General features: G+C 24.5%; 1 protein-coding gene across 3 annotated transcripts; it reads right to left on the reverse strand.

The window, feature by feature from the left end:
• Positions 1 to 4,020: 4,020 nt before the first annotated feature.
• Positions 4,021 to 14,707, reverse strand: LOC100164294 (neural/ectodermal development factor IMP-L2). Of its 3 annotated transcripts, XM_001944987.5 has the most exons (7): positions 14,614 to 14,707; positions 6,857 to 6,984; positions 5,615 to 5,645; positions 5,306 to 5,478; positions 5,006 to 5,180; positions 4,597 to 4,778; positions 4,021 to 4,526 (listed from the first exon to the last, which is right to left on the reverse strand). In XM_001944987.5, exons 2-7 carry the CDS (start codon positions 6,950 to 6,952, stop codon positions 4,392 to 4,394), a joined length of 792 nt encoding a protein of 263 aa, XP_001945022.2. In that variant the 5' UTR covers positions 6,953 to 6,984; positions 14,614 to 14,707; the 3' UTR covers positions 4,021 to 4,391. The 3 variants fall into 3 exon arrangements, with proteins under 3 accessions (XP_001945022.2, XP_008188091.1, XP_016663941.1); XM_008189869.3 differs by lacking the exon at positions 14,614 to 14,707 and having other exon boundaries at positions 5,306 to 5,475; positions 6,857 to 7,287; XM_016808452.2 differs by lacking the exon at positions 14,614 to 14,707 and having other exon boundaries at positions 6,857 to 7,287.
• Positions 14,708 to 21,406: the final 6,699 nt, after the last annotated feature.

The following is a 21,406-nucleotide window of genomic DNA, read 5'->3' on the forward strand; positions in this document are numbered from 1 at the left end:
TGTTTTCACAAGATAGTTTTAGATCTAGCGGATAACTAAATGTCTGTTCAGTTTCGATTTTGGGCACAGTGTAATCGTAATTGAATATCAGCCCGCCTGATTTTGATACAATGTACACACCGTAGATTCCCATTGTTATGTGGGAGATATTCGTTCAAAATATTATACTCTTCATTGCGTTAATTTTAAAAAATACACAATTGTTTTTCTTTGAATGAACATTGAACACTATAATTTAGGAATAGACGACTATTATTGAAGGTACCATTTACCGAAAAATAAAGTGACTGAACGAATTAACATTAAGATAAACTTACAATAGGTAATATGTCTTAATTTATGAAAATGTATATTATAACAAACCACTTTTAATATAACATTATAATTTCAGTTCGAAGTTGTCCGCAGTCCGCACAGTATATTACAGACATCGAGATAGATAAGAATACTATATAGATAAGAAATCTTATCTATCTCGATGATTACAGAATATATTGAGATATGATGTCCTATCACTCATCATAATATTATTATCACGGTTAAAGATATATATATATATATATCTTTAACCGTGATTATTATCATACTATCATATTATAACCACAAATAATATTATTACAATGAAGGACTAATATCACAGACTTCTATACTACACTTACTATATATATAAATCTATGACTTAGATACACCATGAAGATTAGAGATTTATGATCTATATAAGATTATAATACGGATTTCTATATAGTACCATTATTGTTCTGTGGTAACTGGTAGTACATGTTATGTGATCTAAGCATATTATTACTAGTAGGTATTCATAATTTATTAATGGGGTAAATGGACATTTTCCCCCCGACTGTTTCCGGTCTAGTAGGACATTTGATTCTAAACAAAGATGATGGTCTAACTTTTTAGTAACTTACTCAAAACTTATGTTATTAATAATAATACAATTTTAACAAATGTTCGTTTTTCCCCACAATTGTTTTAAAAGTACCTACTCATAGCTATTATACCCAATTGTCTACCAGAAACCTCCCTCTTCATCGATTATTAGGTATTATAGCATTTTTGTTGCTAGAGAGTCTCTGAGTGTCTTTAGACACAAAATAAAAAAGGTGGGTAAGTGGATGTCGCTCTGCTGTAGGTACAGTAGATTACAAGTGGGTCACTGTATAATGGATAGTCTTAAATTTGAATTCAGTGATATAATATCACTGGATAAGAAAAACGATTCTGAGCGGAGACGGTATGTCAGTCTAGGTATAAGATATATTATATACTTATCTATGGTATTAAAAAAAAAATTGACCAATAATAGGTATCTCGTATCTATAATAAATTCCAAATTAATCATATCACAATATCCATTAGGTACTTATAACGCGTTATACATCAACAACAAATCGTGGTACTATCATAGATATATAATAGTATACTTTAGAAGTTTCAAGTATACCCACAAATAATATTATACAATCACAACAAAATAACTAAAATAGTTATCCCAGGTTTTTTATTATGTAATTTCGTCCAAATTTGAGCTTAAAATGACTATAAAAATAAACTGTGATTATGTATTTTTTAGATTTTTTGGTAATAGAATTGACTACTTACGTGGAATCTTGTTTTACATTTTCAATCTTTAGATATAAAAGTTGAACATTTTATAAATTTTTAACTACGAAATAATTTATCAATTTTAAATTTGTTAAATTTTGTCAAAATTCGATCTTTAAATGCTTATAAAAAAAAATTGTGCCTATGTATTTTTAATATTTTTCAACTGCTATTGTAACAATATATCAGGAACCTTGTATTAATTTTTAACACTTTTTGGCCCAACAGATAAAACTTTATTGATATTTATAGAAAAAAAAACTAAAAAAATTGAAAACTGACCATGTCCGTAAACAGCTAAAAAAGAGTCAAATTATTTTCAAAATTTTATCGTATATAGAAAATACTAATATAAACATTCAGTGAAATTTTCAAGTATCTACAGTCATTCATTTTTTAATTACAACTAAATAAGAAAATCGTTACGTGAGAAATCGAGTGAATATCAAATGTTGTAAAAATATGAATTTCAAACGCTCATAAAAATTTAATTTGACTTGCTTGTAGACATTTTTTTTTAAAAAGGTAGACAAACTTATGAGGAATCTTGGATTACATTTTCAAATCTTAAATTTAAAAAGAAAATTTTTCATGTATTTCAAACTAATAATAATTTGCAAATGTTCGTTATTTTTACGTATTTTGTCAATATTTGAACATTACATGCTTATAAAAAAAAATTGTGGCTATGGATTATTAATTTTTTTCGTCTGCCTTTGAAACAATGTAATAGGAACCTTCTATTAAATTTTCAAGTTCAATTTTTTAAATTAAACTATTAACCAACAAATGGTTGTTAACCAACAAATAATTTTTTATTGATATTTATAAAAAAAAAAAAACTAAAAAAAAATGGAAACTGAAAATGTCCGTAAACAGCTCAAAATAAATCAAAATATTTGAAAAATGTTATGGTGTATAGAAAATGCTAATATAAACATTCAGTCAACATTTTATGTACCTGCGGTCATTTGTTTTCTCGAAAACAGATTTTGCGTAAAAATTCCCGTTTTTCCTTAATTTTTCTTTTGTTTTTAACGGCGCTTTTGAAAGCTTCTAGGAAGTTTTTACTTTTGACCCCCTAAAGTACCAACTAGATTCACTTTCCTATTAGAAAAGCTACTGTTGAATAAAATCCAAGCACTTTTACTGTCCTAAAAGGTGATGACAGACACAAAAATAAAAAAATAAAATAATAAAAAAATAAAAAAAAAACACACATCATTGTAAAACCAATACATTCATCGTTCCACTCAGAATCTAAAACACACATCATTGTAAAATTCTTCGCTGCACATTCAGAATTTACCTGTAACCTTGGTTACCAAAAAGTTAGACCATCTTCACTTATGATTTTCATCGTATATGTTCCATATGTCTTGATATTGAATTAAAATTTAAAATATCTATCACAGTAATCTACTCAATGATGAGGTACACTCGGCACTAATACACTATATCATGTTAACCTACATGACGACTTTTTTCTTTTTTTTCTGTATATTAAACTATTTATGTACACCAATACATCGTAATTCATCTTTATATATACCTATTGGCTATTGACTATTAAGTATAGACAAATTTGATATACAGTCTTGCAACATACAAAAATATAGGTACATCTATACATTACAATATTTGTAGGTGACCTATACATAACACGATTATTAATTAAAAACCGGGGAAGGTGTTTCACTATATAGGAAGAATCTCTATAATGTATGAGAGTCGTAAATGTTAAATTTAAATTCAATATATCAATGACAAATCAGATTGCATACGAAAAACGATACTGAGCATAGACAGTCTGTCAGTGTTTATTTTTAACTATATTATTTTTATTTATTTATATTGCAATAATTGATAATTCATATTATTTTAGTAATACGGTAGGATGAGCGAACTATTTTTGGCAAATTTAGTGGATTATATAGTAATAAATATAATATTGTTTCTTAGTTAACTTGAAATGTCTATAAAAAATTCTAATATTTTTAAATTGATATAGGAACAACCTTTAAATATTACGAGTGATCTTGTAATTTTATATTATACATAAATCGTAAAAAGTAAAATCACTGAAAAAGTCGAACATTTCAAATGTATATTATTGGCCCAAAAAAGGCCAAAATATTTTGAAAATGATATCATGTCTAGAAAATGATAATATAAATATTAGCATAATATGTAGGTATCTAGTTTAAACTGGCATGCATTAATCCAATGTTAATTTTTAGTTACACAGGGTATAGGGGTACATTATTTGTTTCAGAAAACCAGAAATCCATTTGATAATTAATATTTTCGAGCTTTATTGAACTTTGATATAAATATATAATGTATTCATACGTATAAATAAATAAAAAATAATTAATTTAAAAAAAAAAAAAACAATAATAAAATACTTAAGTTTGAGTTTTTAACAATCTACATTTATTGCACAAACCATAAAACAATACGAGACTCAATGCAGACAAGGAATATTATACTTAAAAAATAATAAAATAAACAATAAATACTCAATGGTTTACGACTACGATACATAGTATAAGCATTCGACTATTAAAGCAGTAAGGTTCTAGGACTAATCGATATAACTTAATGTCGTTTCAATATTGGACAATTATTAATGATCCTATAAGCGCCTATAATAAGTTATATAATTGAATAAATCATTTCTGATTACAATACTATAATATTTGAACATTAAGAGAAAATTTTGTTAAGAGATTACAGATGATTTCCTATGGTGTATCTACGTGTAATGTCTAAACATTAGGTAGCATTGGATAAAGGAAAGTAGACGTGTTATCTCGGCTAATAGCATTTTCCGCAACACAAGTATATTCACCCATGTCTGACCAGCTTAAGTTGTTTAAAATTAGCTCTCCTTCGGGACCCAACTGGAAAAAAAATTAAAAAATGCCTTAATTAGTCTATTGTGCTACAAAACAATTTAAGGGAATTATTTACTTTGCGTCTTGAATCGTTGTCAGTGTCTATTATGTTACCAAAGTTGTCTTTCCAATATTGTCTGTACGGTGCAGTGTCTGTTACCACGCAAGGTATCACTACAGTTGAGCCTATCATTTGCGTTATGATTGGACTCCACTTTACAATTCTAGTTTTACCACTGGAACACTGTACTGCCCTGCCTGAATAATAATAATAGGTAAGTAATTAAAAAAAAATGTATTTAAGTACCTAAATAATTAATAAATGTTTAGAAACATTTAATTATATAAATGTTTTTGAATTTTTAGATAAATATGATTGTAGAAGATAGAACAAGTGTAATAACTTGAATGAAATAATAATTTAATATAATCTTATTTTGTTTTATTTTTTTTTGAAAACATAATATGTAAGTACAGCAATATACCTTCAATTGAAATTGCGACTGGATCACTTGCCATTGTCTGATCTCTTGCTTGACCACTACATGTATAAACACCTTGGTGATGTGGTTGGACACAGTCAATTACATGTCTTACTGTAACTTTACCAACACTTTGAAATTCACCAGAATCTTCGAATTCGTTTGGACCTAATGTAATCTATAAATAGAAGTATAATACACATTGATTATGATAACGTAAAATAATAATAGATAATTAATATATAGGTATATTAATAGATAATAATATGTAGGTACATTGTACATTTTGAACGATTTATTTACCTGGTTGAGTTGTATTCCACGATTCCATTGTGCTTGAGGCACAGGGCTACCGAAAACCGTACATTCAAGTTCAACCCTGCCACCGGGAGGAACTCGAATAGGGTCTGAAGGCGTTGCTTTTACCATTACCCAATCTTTAAGTTCATATTTTGCTGTATTTTTTTCACTACCTGCTAATTAAACAAATACAATTAATAAAAATAAAATCGAAACTATTCTATTACTTAATATTATGTAAAATGGCGTTATTTCAGTAAAATAAAAATATTGAAATATAATATTAATTATTAAGAAAATGTATCAACTAACCTCTAAATGTCGGTTCATCTGAAATTGAGTTCTGGAAAAACAAAATTTCAAATAATTAATTTAAGTAAGTAATAAATATTATAATTGTATGGTCTAATTTCATGTTAAGTAAAAAATAAAAATGTCTAGTAATTTAGGTTCAATTTATTCCAATCAATGACTGCTATTTATCTATATAGTAAAAACATTTTATTTTATAATATTTAATTTAATTTTTCCCATTAAGATCTATTGCGTATTTACGTATAGAACTAGAAATGTCTTATAAATAAACATAGGCAACCTTACGAGTATATAGATATTTATAGCCCATACTACATTCTATATTATACTTTTAAACTATTTATGAATGATGCAGACAATCAAAAACTAAAAAACTATTATTATTTATTAACTGTAACTTTGTTTTATGTACATGCATATTTAAAAATATTTGAAACGAACTGAATAAATATATTATAATATAATACCCGGTAATAATTTATACTATACAGTATACATGTAGGTATAATATTAATCTACATTCTACATATAACAAATATTATATATTATATACGATAAAGTAGAAAGTAGTATAACGTATAAGAACATAAATAAGTTAATGTGTATTGTACTAAATTTTTAATCACAATGTATCTACTACTCCTGCTGTACCTATACTAAGATTAGTGTCACTCGAACATTGGTTGTAAATTTTAATAGTGTAGTACAAAATAGAGTCTGAATAGTATAATTTATACTATATTATATAGTATACAACTTCTATATGCGTAAATAAATTGTATGTTTAATTTAAATTATTAAAATCGTATGTATTAATGTATTATATTTTCAAGTAAAATACAACTCGTGTATTAGGTACCTAGTTTACCACTCAGGTGGATTATTGAACAGATTTTCCTAATTTTCATATCCACCCAATCATTGTTAAATATATCAATTAACTAATTTAATACACCTGTTTAATAAACTATCCACCTATTAGTATAAAATATATAAATTCAAAGATGCGATTTAAGAACATATTATAATATATCAACACCACTTCAGAGTAATATTAGGTTTGTACATAAAACATAAATATTTGTTAAATAACAAACAGGTAAGTAGCTATACAATTTTGATTAACAATAATTATTATAAGTCATACACGTTTTTAAATAACATTTTGCATATTATATACATGTAAAATTTATACGCATATATGTATATTTTTAATAAAACTATTAATGAGTTATTTACCTCTATAATGTGGTTCATCGGCAAGACCGCAGCGAATCCAATACTATTGATCATAACTAACCAGGTAAATCCCAGTAGCATTGCTGGATATCCCATTTTGGCGTCTGGTTGTGTACTTTTGAAATTAACTGTAAGTTACAATTCAATATTGAAATGTAAAACGAAATTATTACAATTTATAACTATTAAAATGTTTTTAAAAACGATTGAACACTAATAAAATTACTAAATAAAAAAAGGGAATTTTTTAAGTTATTAAAAGGACAAAAGAATAGATCCTTGGTTTGGATTCCTTGTATTGGGATGGTTTTGTGAATTGGATATGTGATGTAGTTGAAGACGTCATGTTTCAAGAATTTGGTTTGTGCTGGTTAAGCGGAAATCGTTATGTGTATATTTAGTATGGTGTCTTAGAAAGGAATGAATACTGCGGCGTCCAGTCGTTCTTTATATACTCTGAATATTATCTAAGAATTCTAAAATATTGCATCAGCCAATGCAACGAGATGAAATTTTTATTTATAACAAAGGTCAAGTTTCTTAAATCCTATTTAGATAAATGAAAAATTTTTATGTACGTTTATCAAATTGAAAAAATAATAATATTTGACTTGACTTAACCTAATGGAGAATTTAATAAAATTGTAAAATTATTTAAATATCGACACGGAATATGCTTCATAACAATAAACAGCTATCATAGTATCAATATTCTGTCGTAAAAGTCCATTAAGATTTCCATTATTATTAACTAATTCACGAATTATAATATTTCGAAAAATGTAAATAATGAACTATATTAATATATAAAAATAAAATAAAAAACAATATCACATATTTTAACCAGTTTGTTAGTTTCAAATCTCTACGAAAAATACTTTTTGAATTACATCATATTTCATTTAAATATCCTTTTTCTGAAAAATTTAAACTTGAAATGTTATAAAAAATGACGCGTATGTATTTTTGAAATTTTTAGGTCTTTTTAAGAAAGGAAGAACCTTGTATTTAATTAATTATCAAATATCAAATTAAAAACCGTATTAATACGAAATTATAATAATATTATGTACATTTTTGTATTTACAATCTGTTTCGTCAATATTTGAACTCCAATTTTCAAACACTTATACAAATGTTTGCTTATATATTTTATACATTATTTAATTCACTTTATAAATTCAACATATTATAAAGAATCCACTACTAAATTTTCAATCATTTTGACCAAAAAAAACCTTTTTTATTAACATTTAGAGACAAAAAACTAATAATATTAGACAATTTAAAATAATAAGAAAATATTGTGAGTATGTATTCTCGATATTTTTTAATTGTGGCGAGAAAAAATGTTGAGGACCTTGTATTCAATTTTCAAGCTATTTTACTCCCAATCAACCAGACCTCAGTATTATCTAAGTACATAAATATTTTTATATATATCATATTTCATTTGGTATGTACTACTACTTATACATTATTACGTGTTATTACGTATTATTACTTTACTATCATAAATTATAACATAATATGATGTAACGTTATAAAAATTATACAATTTTAATATAGGTAAACATAAAACAAATAGTTATCTCAGAATGACCGTTTTTAATAATTATTGATATGATATGTATAATTGTATATTGGTATAGGTAGGTAATAATATTATAGTAATTTAGACAATATAGTTGATTAAATATTTTAAGTCTGACAAGTATCTTCATATCAGTTAATATTTTATATTTAAATGAAATTGGACTAAATATTAACACAATTTTGTTATTTTGAATACATATAGGTTTAATAATTTTTTTTAAATACATAACAATAATATATTTAAAAAGTGAACAAATTAATTACAATGAAATGTAAAAAAAAATAACCGGGCAATTCGTTCTTCTGCATAGGATCAGTGTCAGATGTACCTGGACATTAAGTAGGACTCGTAATGAATGTCTTCAAATTGAATAAATCATATTGTATACGAGTAAAAACGATTCTGAGGGGAGACGGACATTAGCCTATATTACTAAGAATATTTTATTTCATGTATATTTATATTTAAACTGGTATCTTATTTTTCTATTAGTAATACAGTAGATTGAACTAATTTTCGCCAAACACAAATCACATATATTATATAATAATTAATAATATTATTAATATTTTAACTTATAATTCAATACCAACCGACGTACCGTAAAATGGCGCGAGTAGGTTTTATGATATAGTTTTAAATTAATTGGAATTTATTGAAAATGTCAATTTTATATAAAATGTTCAAGCTTTTTTACTCACTAATAAAAATGTATTGTGTATATCAACAATAAATAAAACAAATTATAAAACTGGTTTTCAAACATACAGTTTTTCCCAAATTATTTGAAAAGTACCAATTATAATATATAGATCCAATTTGCTACTGAAATCCCTGAAATTAAATATGAAATCATTTTTTCTACTTTAAAAAGTTTACGCAGGCATATAAACAAAACTATGAATTTAACAATTACTTTTTGTTTTTCAACTCTTTATTTTATTTGTGATAATTTTTTTTATTATTATCAATGAAATATTGTATGTCAATAATGTACTAATTAATATTATTAATAAAGTAATAAATCATAAGAACCTACTTAATAAAATAAATAATGATTTGACTCATAAAGATTATACACATTTACAAAAAATCTTTGATTTAACACATGATACATATGTAGGTGCGTCATGTAAAAATATGAAGTCCGCCACTGTAGACATTTTACTACAATTTTTAAGTCTAATCTATAAAACCATTGAACTAAATAATATACTATCAACATTGAACGTAATGCATTGAGTAGTAAATTAATTGATTACAGTAATATTATATAGTGCTATAGTGTCTACCTATAACACTTAAATTGATAATGTTTCACGTGCAACAATAATACTATTAAAAGTGGTCTTATTAGTTTATTAATGTGTTTTATCTTAAATATGGCGATTAGTTTGATACAATGGCACCATGATAGTATGGACAGGAAGTGATTACGAATTTTAAATATATTTAACTCGTATATCGGTAGTTGATTTAATTTAATGTTGTAAAACTGTCAGCCGTAATTTTAAAAGCAGGACTTTGGCATACACCCAAATATATATATATATATATATATATGTAAATTCTGTATATTTTGAATAATATAATATTATTTACTCCTTCAAATCGTAAAATAAAAATGTCATCACGTTATAATATAGATATAAAACACAGTAAACAGTTATAAATTGTCTCGTCGTAACACAAACATTCCTATTCCTAAACATTTTTCTTTCATAATTCATAATATAATATATTATACCGGTTTCCAGTCTAAACTTTAATAATTATTACATCTTCGGTTGTAAATATGTATTTTAATGTTAAGTATCTAGAATTGTATAATCCAAAACTCGACAAACAAATTTAAGTTATTAAAAATTAAAAGAATCAAAGATATATTTACCGGAGTAGTATAGATATTATTGAATCTCAATATTTAATAGATGCCAGACACTAGGTGTACTAGGTAAACATGGGTATAATATTTACTTCAGACTTCTGTAGGTACCGTGAAAGAAATGACTTCAGAGTTGATACTTTCAGTATAACTGATATCAGATATATATTGAGTTTACACTCCTAAATATTATATAAAAGCGTGATAATGATAGGTTGGTTATTAATTAAAATGAGTGTACCTAAAATAGAAGACAGAGACAATTTATAGACATATATATATATAATATATAGCCCTTTAGATAACATATAGTATAGAAGCTATAATCTAGTGAACAAATATTATTAGTTCTTGATTTTTTACCAAGTTACCCTTCGCCATAAAACAATAATTATCGGTACACTGTATTACGACTGACTTTAAATTTCAATACTTAACTTAAATTGTTTTATGATCAACCATTAATATTTAAAGACTAAAGTAATACTATTTATATTGAATAGTGAATAATATTATTATACGTAATAAAGTGCGCATAAATGTAATTTATAAAGCTGTATAAAATTAAAAATATTAAACGTAAAATTATTTTACTCATGGTAATTGATATAAATGTTCATAATATTTCTATAAAACTGAATACAAAATATTTCATTTTCTTAATCAGATATTAGTACCTATATCACATATTTTTAGAATTTAGTGATCCTATTTATTATGGTTCATAATAAAAACTATGCCATCATTTAAATGTATAGATCGTATTAATATAATATTTATGCTGTAATATCGAATTCTCGATAACTTGTACGACATCGCAAAACCTAAATGTTAATAGAAGACCTTTGCTATCTATCAGTAATCAGTATACTTATTATTACTCATTCACAAGGATTATTATCTTATTCTTATATACGTGATATTATTTATATATTTTATACATTAATATATTACATTTCTATGGAGTATCCACTACTATCGAGTAATTACCTACCTATTGTGATTTACATAATATTTAATTTAAAATTGGTTTTACTATGAATAGATTATAGGTAGTATACATTATTGTAGATATACGATATTTAAATATTTTAGGGGTATTCCACTTTTCTGCCAAAATCTATCCTTCCGTGGTCCACACTCTATAATATAATTGATCGGTTATTACTATAAGGGATTATTAATACTTAAAAACTGAAATTTTTTGTGGTGGAAAATGGAATTATGTATAGTCATATAGATACTATATGTTGGCGATAAACAGAAAGATCGGTTTTGCCGGAAAACGTTGATGCCCGGAGAGATGAAGGTAGATTTTCAAATATGGGTAATTTTTGTACATGGAACATTCAAACGTATAATAACGACTTCTTATCAAATAAATCAATTGGCAAAATAAATATAAGCTGATATAATTTTTGATATTTAAGGTATTTGACAAATTAACGGTTTGTTCATACAATTTTTCAAATAAATGTCTTGATCTTTTATTAATTTATGTTCAAATTAAAACTTAATATACTTACATTAATCATACTATTTTAGAAAATGTACACAGTTTACTTATTAAATAGTAATCTTTGTTTATATTTATTTATTTAATATGATTAACATAATTTTGTTTGCTATAAACATAAGATATACGGGAAAAGAAACACACACACAAGTAAATTATTATAACTATAAGTTATAATTAGGTAATCTTAAGTTATGGATTACCATTACAATATTACATAGATAAAATTATAGATTAGGTTCTAAGAACTTTATTGTCGGCGCGTATTAAAATCACGATTGCTTTAATGATAACTGAATTAAACAATTACTGATGATGAATACACGTGTTTTCCCAATTAATTCTAACCAACATTTACAGTTAAATGCATTATGAATTGGAAATTTGGAAACATAATATTCAACTTTGTTAATACTGTTTTACTTCTTTGGAAACAATCCTGTAATATTGTTAACTTGAACAATTAAGTTATATAGTAAAATCCTTTACACAAAGAGGCCCGAGATACGATATTTAGAGAATGTAGCTACTATATAGTTGATACCCTCTCTATCAATTTTAGTTGGCAAGTTGGTAGTTTAATAATATATATTTGCATAGACATACCTAAATAGAAATCTTCGTGTACTATTTTCGTTCCACTAGTCAGAAACGTGGACACTATAATTTATAATTTTTAACGATTAAAATTTTAATTTATAAATTACATAATAGTATACATTATGATTAGGTATACCAAAATAACTTTTGATTTAAAAAGAAAATAATAATATTTTGATATATAGAGACCTACCTAACTATAATAAATACAACTATTTGTTTTTTTTTATATAACTGCATGATTTGTAAGACAATAATATAATACGTATAGGTGAAATATCTTCATCGTAAATAATAATGTTGAATTACATTATTTAATTTTCAAAATTAAATACTTTAGCTTAACGTTTGAAAAATAGAAAAATATACTATAGAAAAAATAAATGTATTGTAATAAAGATTATTTTGTAAAAACATTTTGATTAATAATTATGCAATGCTATACTAAAATCTGACTAAATGTCTAGCAAAATGTGCAATTATTAAAAGTACCTATAGTTACCGTGTTTTATGCTATACTTGAATAATTAAAATTGAAATATTATATTAATTTAAAAAATGCGATAAAAAAACATATTTCATGGTTTATATTTGTTACAATTTAATTTATCGTTAATAACTAAGAAGGTTTGTAAAAAAACCATAGCTACAACTTATTTTAGCATTATAGACGCATATAATATATATATATAAATGCGTCTAGATATAATATGAAAAAGTCTAGGAAGTATAGAATATAGTATTATAGTATATATATTATATATAAGTACTATATTACTATAAAAATCGTATTACCTATTTGTTTAAACGTGTTTTTCATCACATGTAATAAACCTTTTTAAAATGTTTATATTTTAACTTTATATCGATTTAATGTTTCAAAATTAACGAAATTTTATTTTTTAAACTTTTTAACTATACTATTTTTACATAAAAAAATACTTATAGTTATTGATAATAATTTATCATATATTCATATAAGATCTATCATATTAAAATTAAATGTACTTTTATTAAATTTATCATAAATTACATCTACCAATGTTTATTATGTAGAAATAACTAATAATTTGCAATTTTTATATTTAAAATTATGTTAGCAAAAACATTTTTACCTTTAGGAGGTAGGCAATTAAAAATTAATTTTATCTTAATTTTTGAAAACAGTGGCGACAGTACTCCTATAACATAATTAAAATATGAAATCACAAAGCAGTAATAATAATTAAAATTAATATCAAATTTAATTTCAATTAATATGAAATAATTACAGTAAAAATAGAAAATTATAAAGACAGTTTATGACACAGAAAACAAATGAACATGAAAATAATGGAAATATTATAAACTATTTTACTGGATAAAATGTAATAAGGTTTATTTATTTTAGTTGTAAGTCTAGTCTACATGGTTTTATAACTTTTTTATCAAAAAAGAAAATTTTATTTTTACAAATACCTAATAATCTAACTAAATATATTCATTAAATAATAAATATCAATATGTACAAAGAGATTACATTTTTGTTGATTTTAGATTCGAGCCGACAATTAGTTTTCCATTGCATAAATTATTGCAAATTATTTTTAAAGTAATTAATAAATATATTATAAGGTCTTATTTAATTGAAGAATTTTAAACAACTAAAATTAAAATAAAGTATAAAATATAGTAATTTTTGTCATTATATTTTCAATCAGAATTTAGTTAGTATGAATTATATAGTATTGATATTTTTATTTTAAAACCGTTTTACCTATTTATTTACAAAAAATGAATTTAATGAATAGGTACTCTAAAACTTAAACAAACACAAAAATTAAGAATAAAAACAAAATATAAATTACTAAACTATATGTATGAGCAAAATAAAAATGTCTCAGCTCATTTTTAAGTTTTAAAAAAAAATTGTATGAATTATTTTAAAAGTAGAATTTACGGTAATATAGACACTATTTAAATATATTAAATATTAAATAATCAAATATAAATTATTTTTGGAACTAATAATATGTGCTTATGAATCAACACTTATTGCTTATGGTATATTTATTAATGAAAGTTTAAATGCAAACAGAATACCTATGCACGCTGGCTTAAATTAAAAGTAAACCTCAATTTTAACTATCAATGTTCTATAATAACGTGCTGGTACTCACGTAGTCCTTGCGAAAGTTGGTGCGCCGTGTACTGGATTTGATGCAACAAGTCGTAATGATCTGACTATTGGTCCCTCTAGGCTTTATAAACGATAGTCGCAGCTGTTACGTGACGCAAGCGTCGGATCAGGAAACACACAAATTCAATATTAATTATCTTAGTGTGTACATTTCAATTATTAGTAAATTGATAGTAACCCCCGTGGACCCTTAACAGGATATTAAATCAACATTATTAGCTATTATATATACTTCAAGGGTGGTACATATAATAACCGCTATACTTGTTTCATCAATATATTTGGAAACGTTATTATATAATAACAATAAAAATATGACCAATTTAAAGAAAGAAGACAATTAATAAGTGATAATATTTGTTCAGATGAATTGTCTGTACAGAAATATAGCGATGGATATGTTTATGATACGCATTTAATGAAACGAATAAAAGATACAATATCACATTAAAATTAAAATCATCAAATTCAAAGTTCAATCTACCTACCATAATATTTCGATTCAACTTACCTATATATTATAATTGTTACATTTATTTTATTTTACTCTCACATTATTTTAAGGCAATTAAATACTACTTTAAATGTTCTTGCAAAATCTATGATCTGGTTCACGTAATATACTGCTATTAAAGTTAAAATAATGACATTCATGTATAAGCTGCATTAAGTAGGTAGGTAGGTAGGTAGGTAGGTAGGTAGGTACTCAAAATGTATAATCGTAATAGACAATAGTTTTTCTAGTAAAACCTCTTCAATACAGCACGTAGGTATTTAACTAGTATATCTTACATAAGTATCAAAAAAAATCAGACAGGAGTATTATCAAATTAATCAGGCTTAAATTAATTTATACTATAATGTAATATATTAAAAAAGGGTTGTAATTTGTAGTTAAATACTTAAATATATGGGAAATATAATAAGTAGTTTACTTTAGGTACATAATTAAAATAATGATAACCACTCATATTTATTAATTATTTTAAATGTATTACAAGATTACTATTTAAAATAAAATGATTTTACAACTAAATTAAATTTTATTTTGTACCTAAATTAATAATACATGGAACAGTGTTTGTCTAGCCTATACCCAAAACGTATAAAATATCGTTAATTATACTGACTGTCTTTTGTGCTTATGTACTTATTTCCTATTTAGTCGTAGATTATACATAAATAGGTAATATTCTACTCTAATATTGTTTTGTTGACTGTTACAGACTGCAGTACAGTAATAAACTATATTAATATTGTAATTATTTATTGTTTATGGGAGAGGGTAATTTAAAATGAAAACTGAAATGGGTATATTTATAGTTTATACCAATCAAAATTATATGTTCTTAATAAGTTTGTATTATACTTGTTTTCATCAACACAAACCACTTACAAACAAACGTTTACTTAATTTAAATGTTTTAAAAACAAATTCCGTTCAATATTATACCAATTTCACCAAAAACTAGTCTTGTAAAGACGTAACAAGTACTTGAGTAAAAGTATGTGTAGTATAAGTGCCTACTCCAGTTCATATTTTAAATACTTTTGAATAAAGTAGTTGGATAAAGTATTTTAAACAATTTCTTATAATATCTATATTTGAAATAAATCACTAACCGTCAAAAACGTTTTCTTTTTATATATAGTTCATATTAAGTACATATATTATGTTTTGTTTTAAATTCTATTAACATGAAAATGCTAAAAAAAAAACAGTTGAGTTCATTTTTTAGGTAAAAAAAAATATATGATATAAAATTATTGAAAGTATTTGTAAGAATCTATAAATGTTTTTCTAAGTATCTGAATTTTATACACAAATATTTTATTCACTTGGTACTCTAATACAAATAGGTACCTACTTTTAAAAATAAGTATGAGTATCTGTACCTACTTTTATTAGACTGTCTAAAACCATTAATTTTAATGTCTGTACTATGTAGCAAAAAGAGAGTCATTGACACTCAAGATCTGATTGAAATAATAGCGAAATTTGCTTCAAATCAATTAAAAAAATTCTCACAATATAAGGAATATACAGGAAATATAATATATTTAATTTATTTTTTATTTTTCATGATATCAATATTATGTACTTGACTTTATTTGATTTTACACCTGTAATATATGAGTTTTTGTTTGAAAAATATACTTATGTAAATAAATTAAATACACAGATACCTAGGTAATATTTGTATTAATAATAAAATAAAAATGTATTTAAAATTGATTGATTATATTTTATCGAATAGATAATATTTTGATTAGGTTTTTTAAGGCCTTTATATTTTTTATGTATGGGGCTCCTAAAAAGAAAGCTATTATGCTTTAGTGTGCCAAATCAACACTGGAATACATAAAAATTCATTATATACCAAAATGGAAACATATTTATTATTAATATTACCTGTTTATACATGTGTGTGCATGCATGTATTGATATATTGTACCAATTATTATGAAATCAATTTCTCAGCTCTCATTAATTAGTTAGTTAATGATCTAAAATATAGATTTATGATTTTAAAACGTTTAATTACGCTGAATATTATATCAATTATTAAACAATTACAGTATTGCAATTATTCAGTTAAAACTATGACTAAACATGAATCATAATAAATTCATATAAATATTACTATACAAATTAAAAACGTATGCAATTATTTATAATTCATTAAGTATTGGTTTGATGCTGTATTATCGTTGTCTATATTTTTTACAACTATAATTGACCTTGATTGATCCCTAGTAATTAGAAACCCATTAATATAGATAATATTAAATTAAATTTATTTTGAAATAAATCATTGAGTTTAGTGGTATCACGTGTGGTTTATTTAATATTATATTTTATCAATAGGTTATCCATTAACTCGTTTTAAAGTTTAAACCTAGTTCAATACTACTTTTAATTAAAAAATAATAATCATTTACAAACAGTCAATTAAAATTAAATACTAAAGGTGTCTATTGACTGTAGTTTACTTTAATCATTCAAAATTGATCAGTTAAGAACTTCTTAGTATGTAATATAATGTATTGCAGTATTTAGTTACATTAAGTACTTAATATTTATAATTTATATTATGAGGTATTATATCATATTTTACTCATACGTATTTATACATACCTACTATATAGATAGTAACATTTTATATCATTATTGCGTTTTTTTGACTTTATCATGCATATTTTTATCTAAACTGTATTTTTATTATTAAAAATAAGACAGAAAAGAGAAAAATTGTAATTTGTATACACAAAATATTCAATGAGTAGGTATAAATGAGTAGACAATTTTTAAAAAATGTGTGTTCTAGCTATGTTATAATAATATTATATTATCACCGCGAGCACGCCGTAATTGAGTATATTCAAAAGATAACATAGGTACACTAATACACCAATACCTATAGTATATTTGTTGTTGTAATAATATTTCTATTCATATTTTACAAAAAAAAATTACTTTTTTAAAGCATCACCCAAAGACCGTCCCATTGGAAAGATTCCTGATTTCCCAATAGGCCATTCCACCTCTGAATTATTATATCACTATAGTTGAGAAGTGATAAAGTAAGTATATACCTACTAAGTCTAATAATTTTTATCCAACGTACATTTTATTAGTCAACCATGATCAATCCCTGATAAAGGGGGAACCAGGGGGCCAGGGGGGCATGGACCCGGATCCCCGGGTGGTAGTATGTTTTCTATTAGTTTTGGATAATGGCCCAAAGCCTAGGCCCGAAATTATTTTAATCCAGGCTTGATCATGATGTATTGATGTCTTCGCTTTTTATGATTTGTGAAAAATTTAAACGTGGAACATCAATAGTATATGCAGTTAAAATTAATAGGTGCGTAAAAACAAAGGGTGGATCCAAGGTCCACCATCAAATTATTTGGGCAAATTATCTAGTGAACAATGGACCATTCTCTATAATAAGTAGGTACTCCAAAAGATACAAAAATAAATTTTTTTGCAAAGTATTGCACATACCATATTTAAATAATATCTTTAATATTTTTATATTATGGAAAAAAACTAAATTGTACCTAGGTATAATAATATGATGTAAGATGACGTGATAATAACAGTTTTGATTTGGATCTTGGACAATATCCTTCCACGAAATTAATTAAAATCTCAATTACTTTATTTACAACTTAACCGACTACTTTGATAAAATTACCCTTATAATGAATATTATAATATAATATTATTATTAGTTATTAATTATTACTTATTACAATGATGATATCTTATAGGTACCTATTACATATACCTAGTGTCCGATAGTTAGTTATACTATTTAACTATTTAAGTATTATAACTAAACCATAAACGATAAACCGCATAAATCGTTTATCTATATAGATACCTACTGTATATCATGATTCAATGATTGTGAATATTTTCATGTAAGTACTTAAAAAGTATTTATGTTAGCACCTGTATTTAAACGTTTTGAAGAATATTATATCTCAATTTTTAAATTTATTACAATAACATGACGTATTACAACATAATAATTAAAGTTACTATTAACTACCCATCGACGTTACTGTATTATAGAATAAATTATCAATATAGTTTTAATTACCTAACTAGTAACACAAATCACAATTATTAACATTGTTAAATAGGTATATTGAAAGTTATACAGTTGCTAGTCATACAGTCGCCAGTCATACAGAGGAATATAATACTAGAGGAATCACTCCTGGCGTGATGTATACAAATTACAATTACTAGTATACCTATCATGAATCAATTCATTAAATAAGTAAGATGATAATAAAAATACTAGGTAAATATAATTAAGATTAAATATATACAATATAAATATGAACATTGAACTGTTTAATTATTTAAAATTTAAATACATATACGCTTACTGATATTGGCGATATCATAACTCCAAAAATATAGGACATAATATGGTGTCATATATAGTACTACAGTTTATTTATATATTATAATATGAAATATTTATGACTGATTATTTGGTTATTACTTATTAGTTATTAGTTATAAGTGTTATAATAATACTCTGAAATTCTAGGATTTTATCGACTCCACCATTTTAATATCAATTCCTCTCATTGACCTTATACTTAGTAGGTATTTGGTTTATAATATGATTCCTCAGCACTTTGTTTAATATTTTGATTCTGTCGGCTTACAATACAATACTACAATATAATACATAAGCAAAATAAAAAATAACTCTAATACCTATAATCTTATTTTTTATTTAAATTATCGTTAAACATTGTCGTCTTTCACGGGAAAACTCAAAAATACATGCCACATGGTATGGCAAAAAAAAACCAATAAAACATACAAGTACTTATTATATGTACAGTGTACACTTTCATCTTTTCCTACACTATCTACTAACACATTTCCATCTATAAGTATTTTCACATACATATTACCTAATAATTAGTAATTACACTTTATTATAAAATATTAAAATTTAAATAATTAATGTATAAATTGATTTTTCGTTCACTAATTACAATTTCAAAATTCACTTTTACACGGCGTATACCTAGGCAGCATATGAAACCGCACACAAGACTACAACTGTTATTAAGTATCGAGTAAATCTAATAGGTAGTAGTATTTGAATACGACTACTATTATTTATAAATTTAAGATTATGATCAACAAGACTTGTACTTTTATTTCCAATATTTCTGATTATGATATAGGTATTATATAGGTTACGATATGAATGCTACGTTGATCTCCGTTGAAATATACAGGGTGTAACAGATAGAACTGACTTTTGGAATAACTTTAGTTCTAATCAATATTTTAAAACTTTTTTTTTATATATATCATTTATAGCCATTTGCGCTACACGTATAATAAAAAAATTATTTTTATTTTTGTAATACCAAAAATCAAAAAATTTTAATTTTTCTAAAGCAAGTAGTTTATTTTTTAGAATTTTTTAAAATATCAATATTTTTTCGATTAAATTGATCTGGGACTCAATAACTTTTTAAAAAAAATTATTTTTAGAAATTTGCTAACATGGGTATATTTCTCAAACTATTAAACAGTAAATTTTACTAATCATGTAATTTTAACAATTTTTGTCATACGTTTAAGAAGCATACATTTTTTTTTCAAGTCTTTCTGTTATACCTTGTATATTTATCATTATAGGGGAAATTAGGGAGGGGAATTGGAAAAATCCCCCCCACAGTTTTTTAATCATATTTTAGTTTTAAAATATTAATTATCAGGTTTTGTGCTGCTGATATAATTTTAGCCCCCCCCCCTCAGAAAAATTTCCCGAGTTGCACCATAGCTTTATAGCTATAATATAGATTTATGTTAAATTTGTGTTCAACAATGTTATTTTGATATGAATCAAGAATCAACTACAATTTTTAGTTTAATAATGTTTGATAATATAATGATGTATGAGTCAGCAGAATCAAATAGGTAGATACACAAAAAAAATTCAGTGGAGTCGATAGCCGATGCAATCGATAAGTTTCTTACTGGAGGTAAAAAGGTCATCTGAGTGAAATTGATAGACGCCCGAAATTCTAAATACATACATAATCTATGTTTTACTATCAACATGTAACATGTATTGCTTATAAATTATTGACCTGTGAAACTGTTAAAACTGTTTTACATTTGGTTTTAGTTATACAAATTTATTATTCAATGAGTATATCTATTAAATATAGGTAATATGTAATAGGTACCATATATAATATTATAATATTAT

This window comes from Acyrthosiphon pisum, chromosome A3 (genome assembly GCF_005508785.2).
Source record: "Acyrthosiphon pisum isolate AL4f chromosome A3, pea_aphid_22Mar2018_4r6ur, whole genome shotgun sequence".
Lineage (NCBI taxonomy): Eukaryota > Metazoa > Arthropoda > Insecta > Hemiptera > Aphididae > Acyrthosiphon > Acyrthosiphon pisum.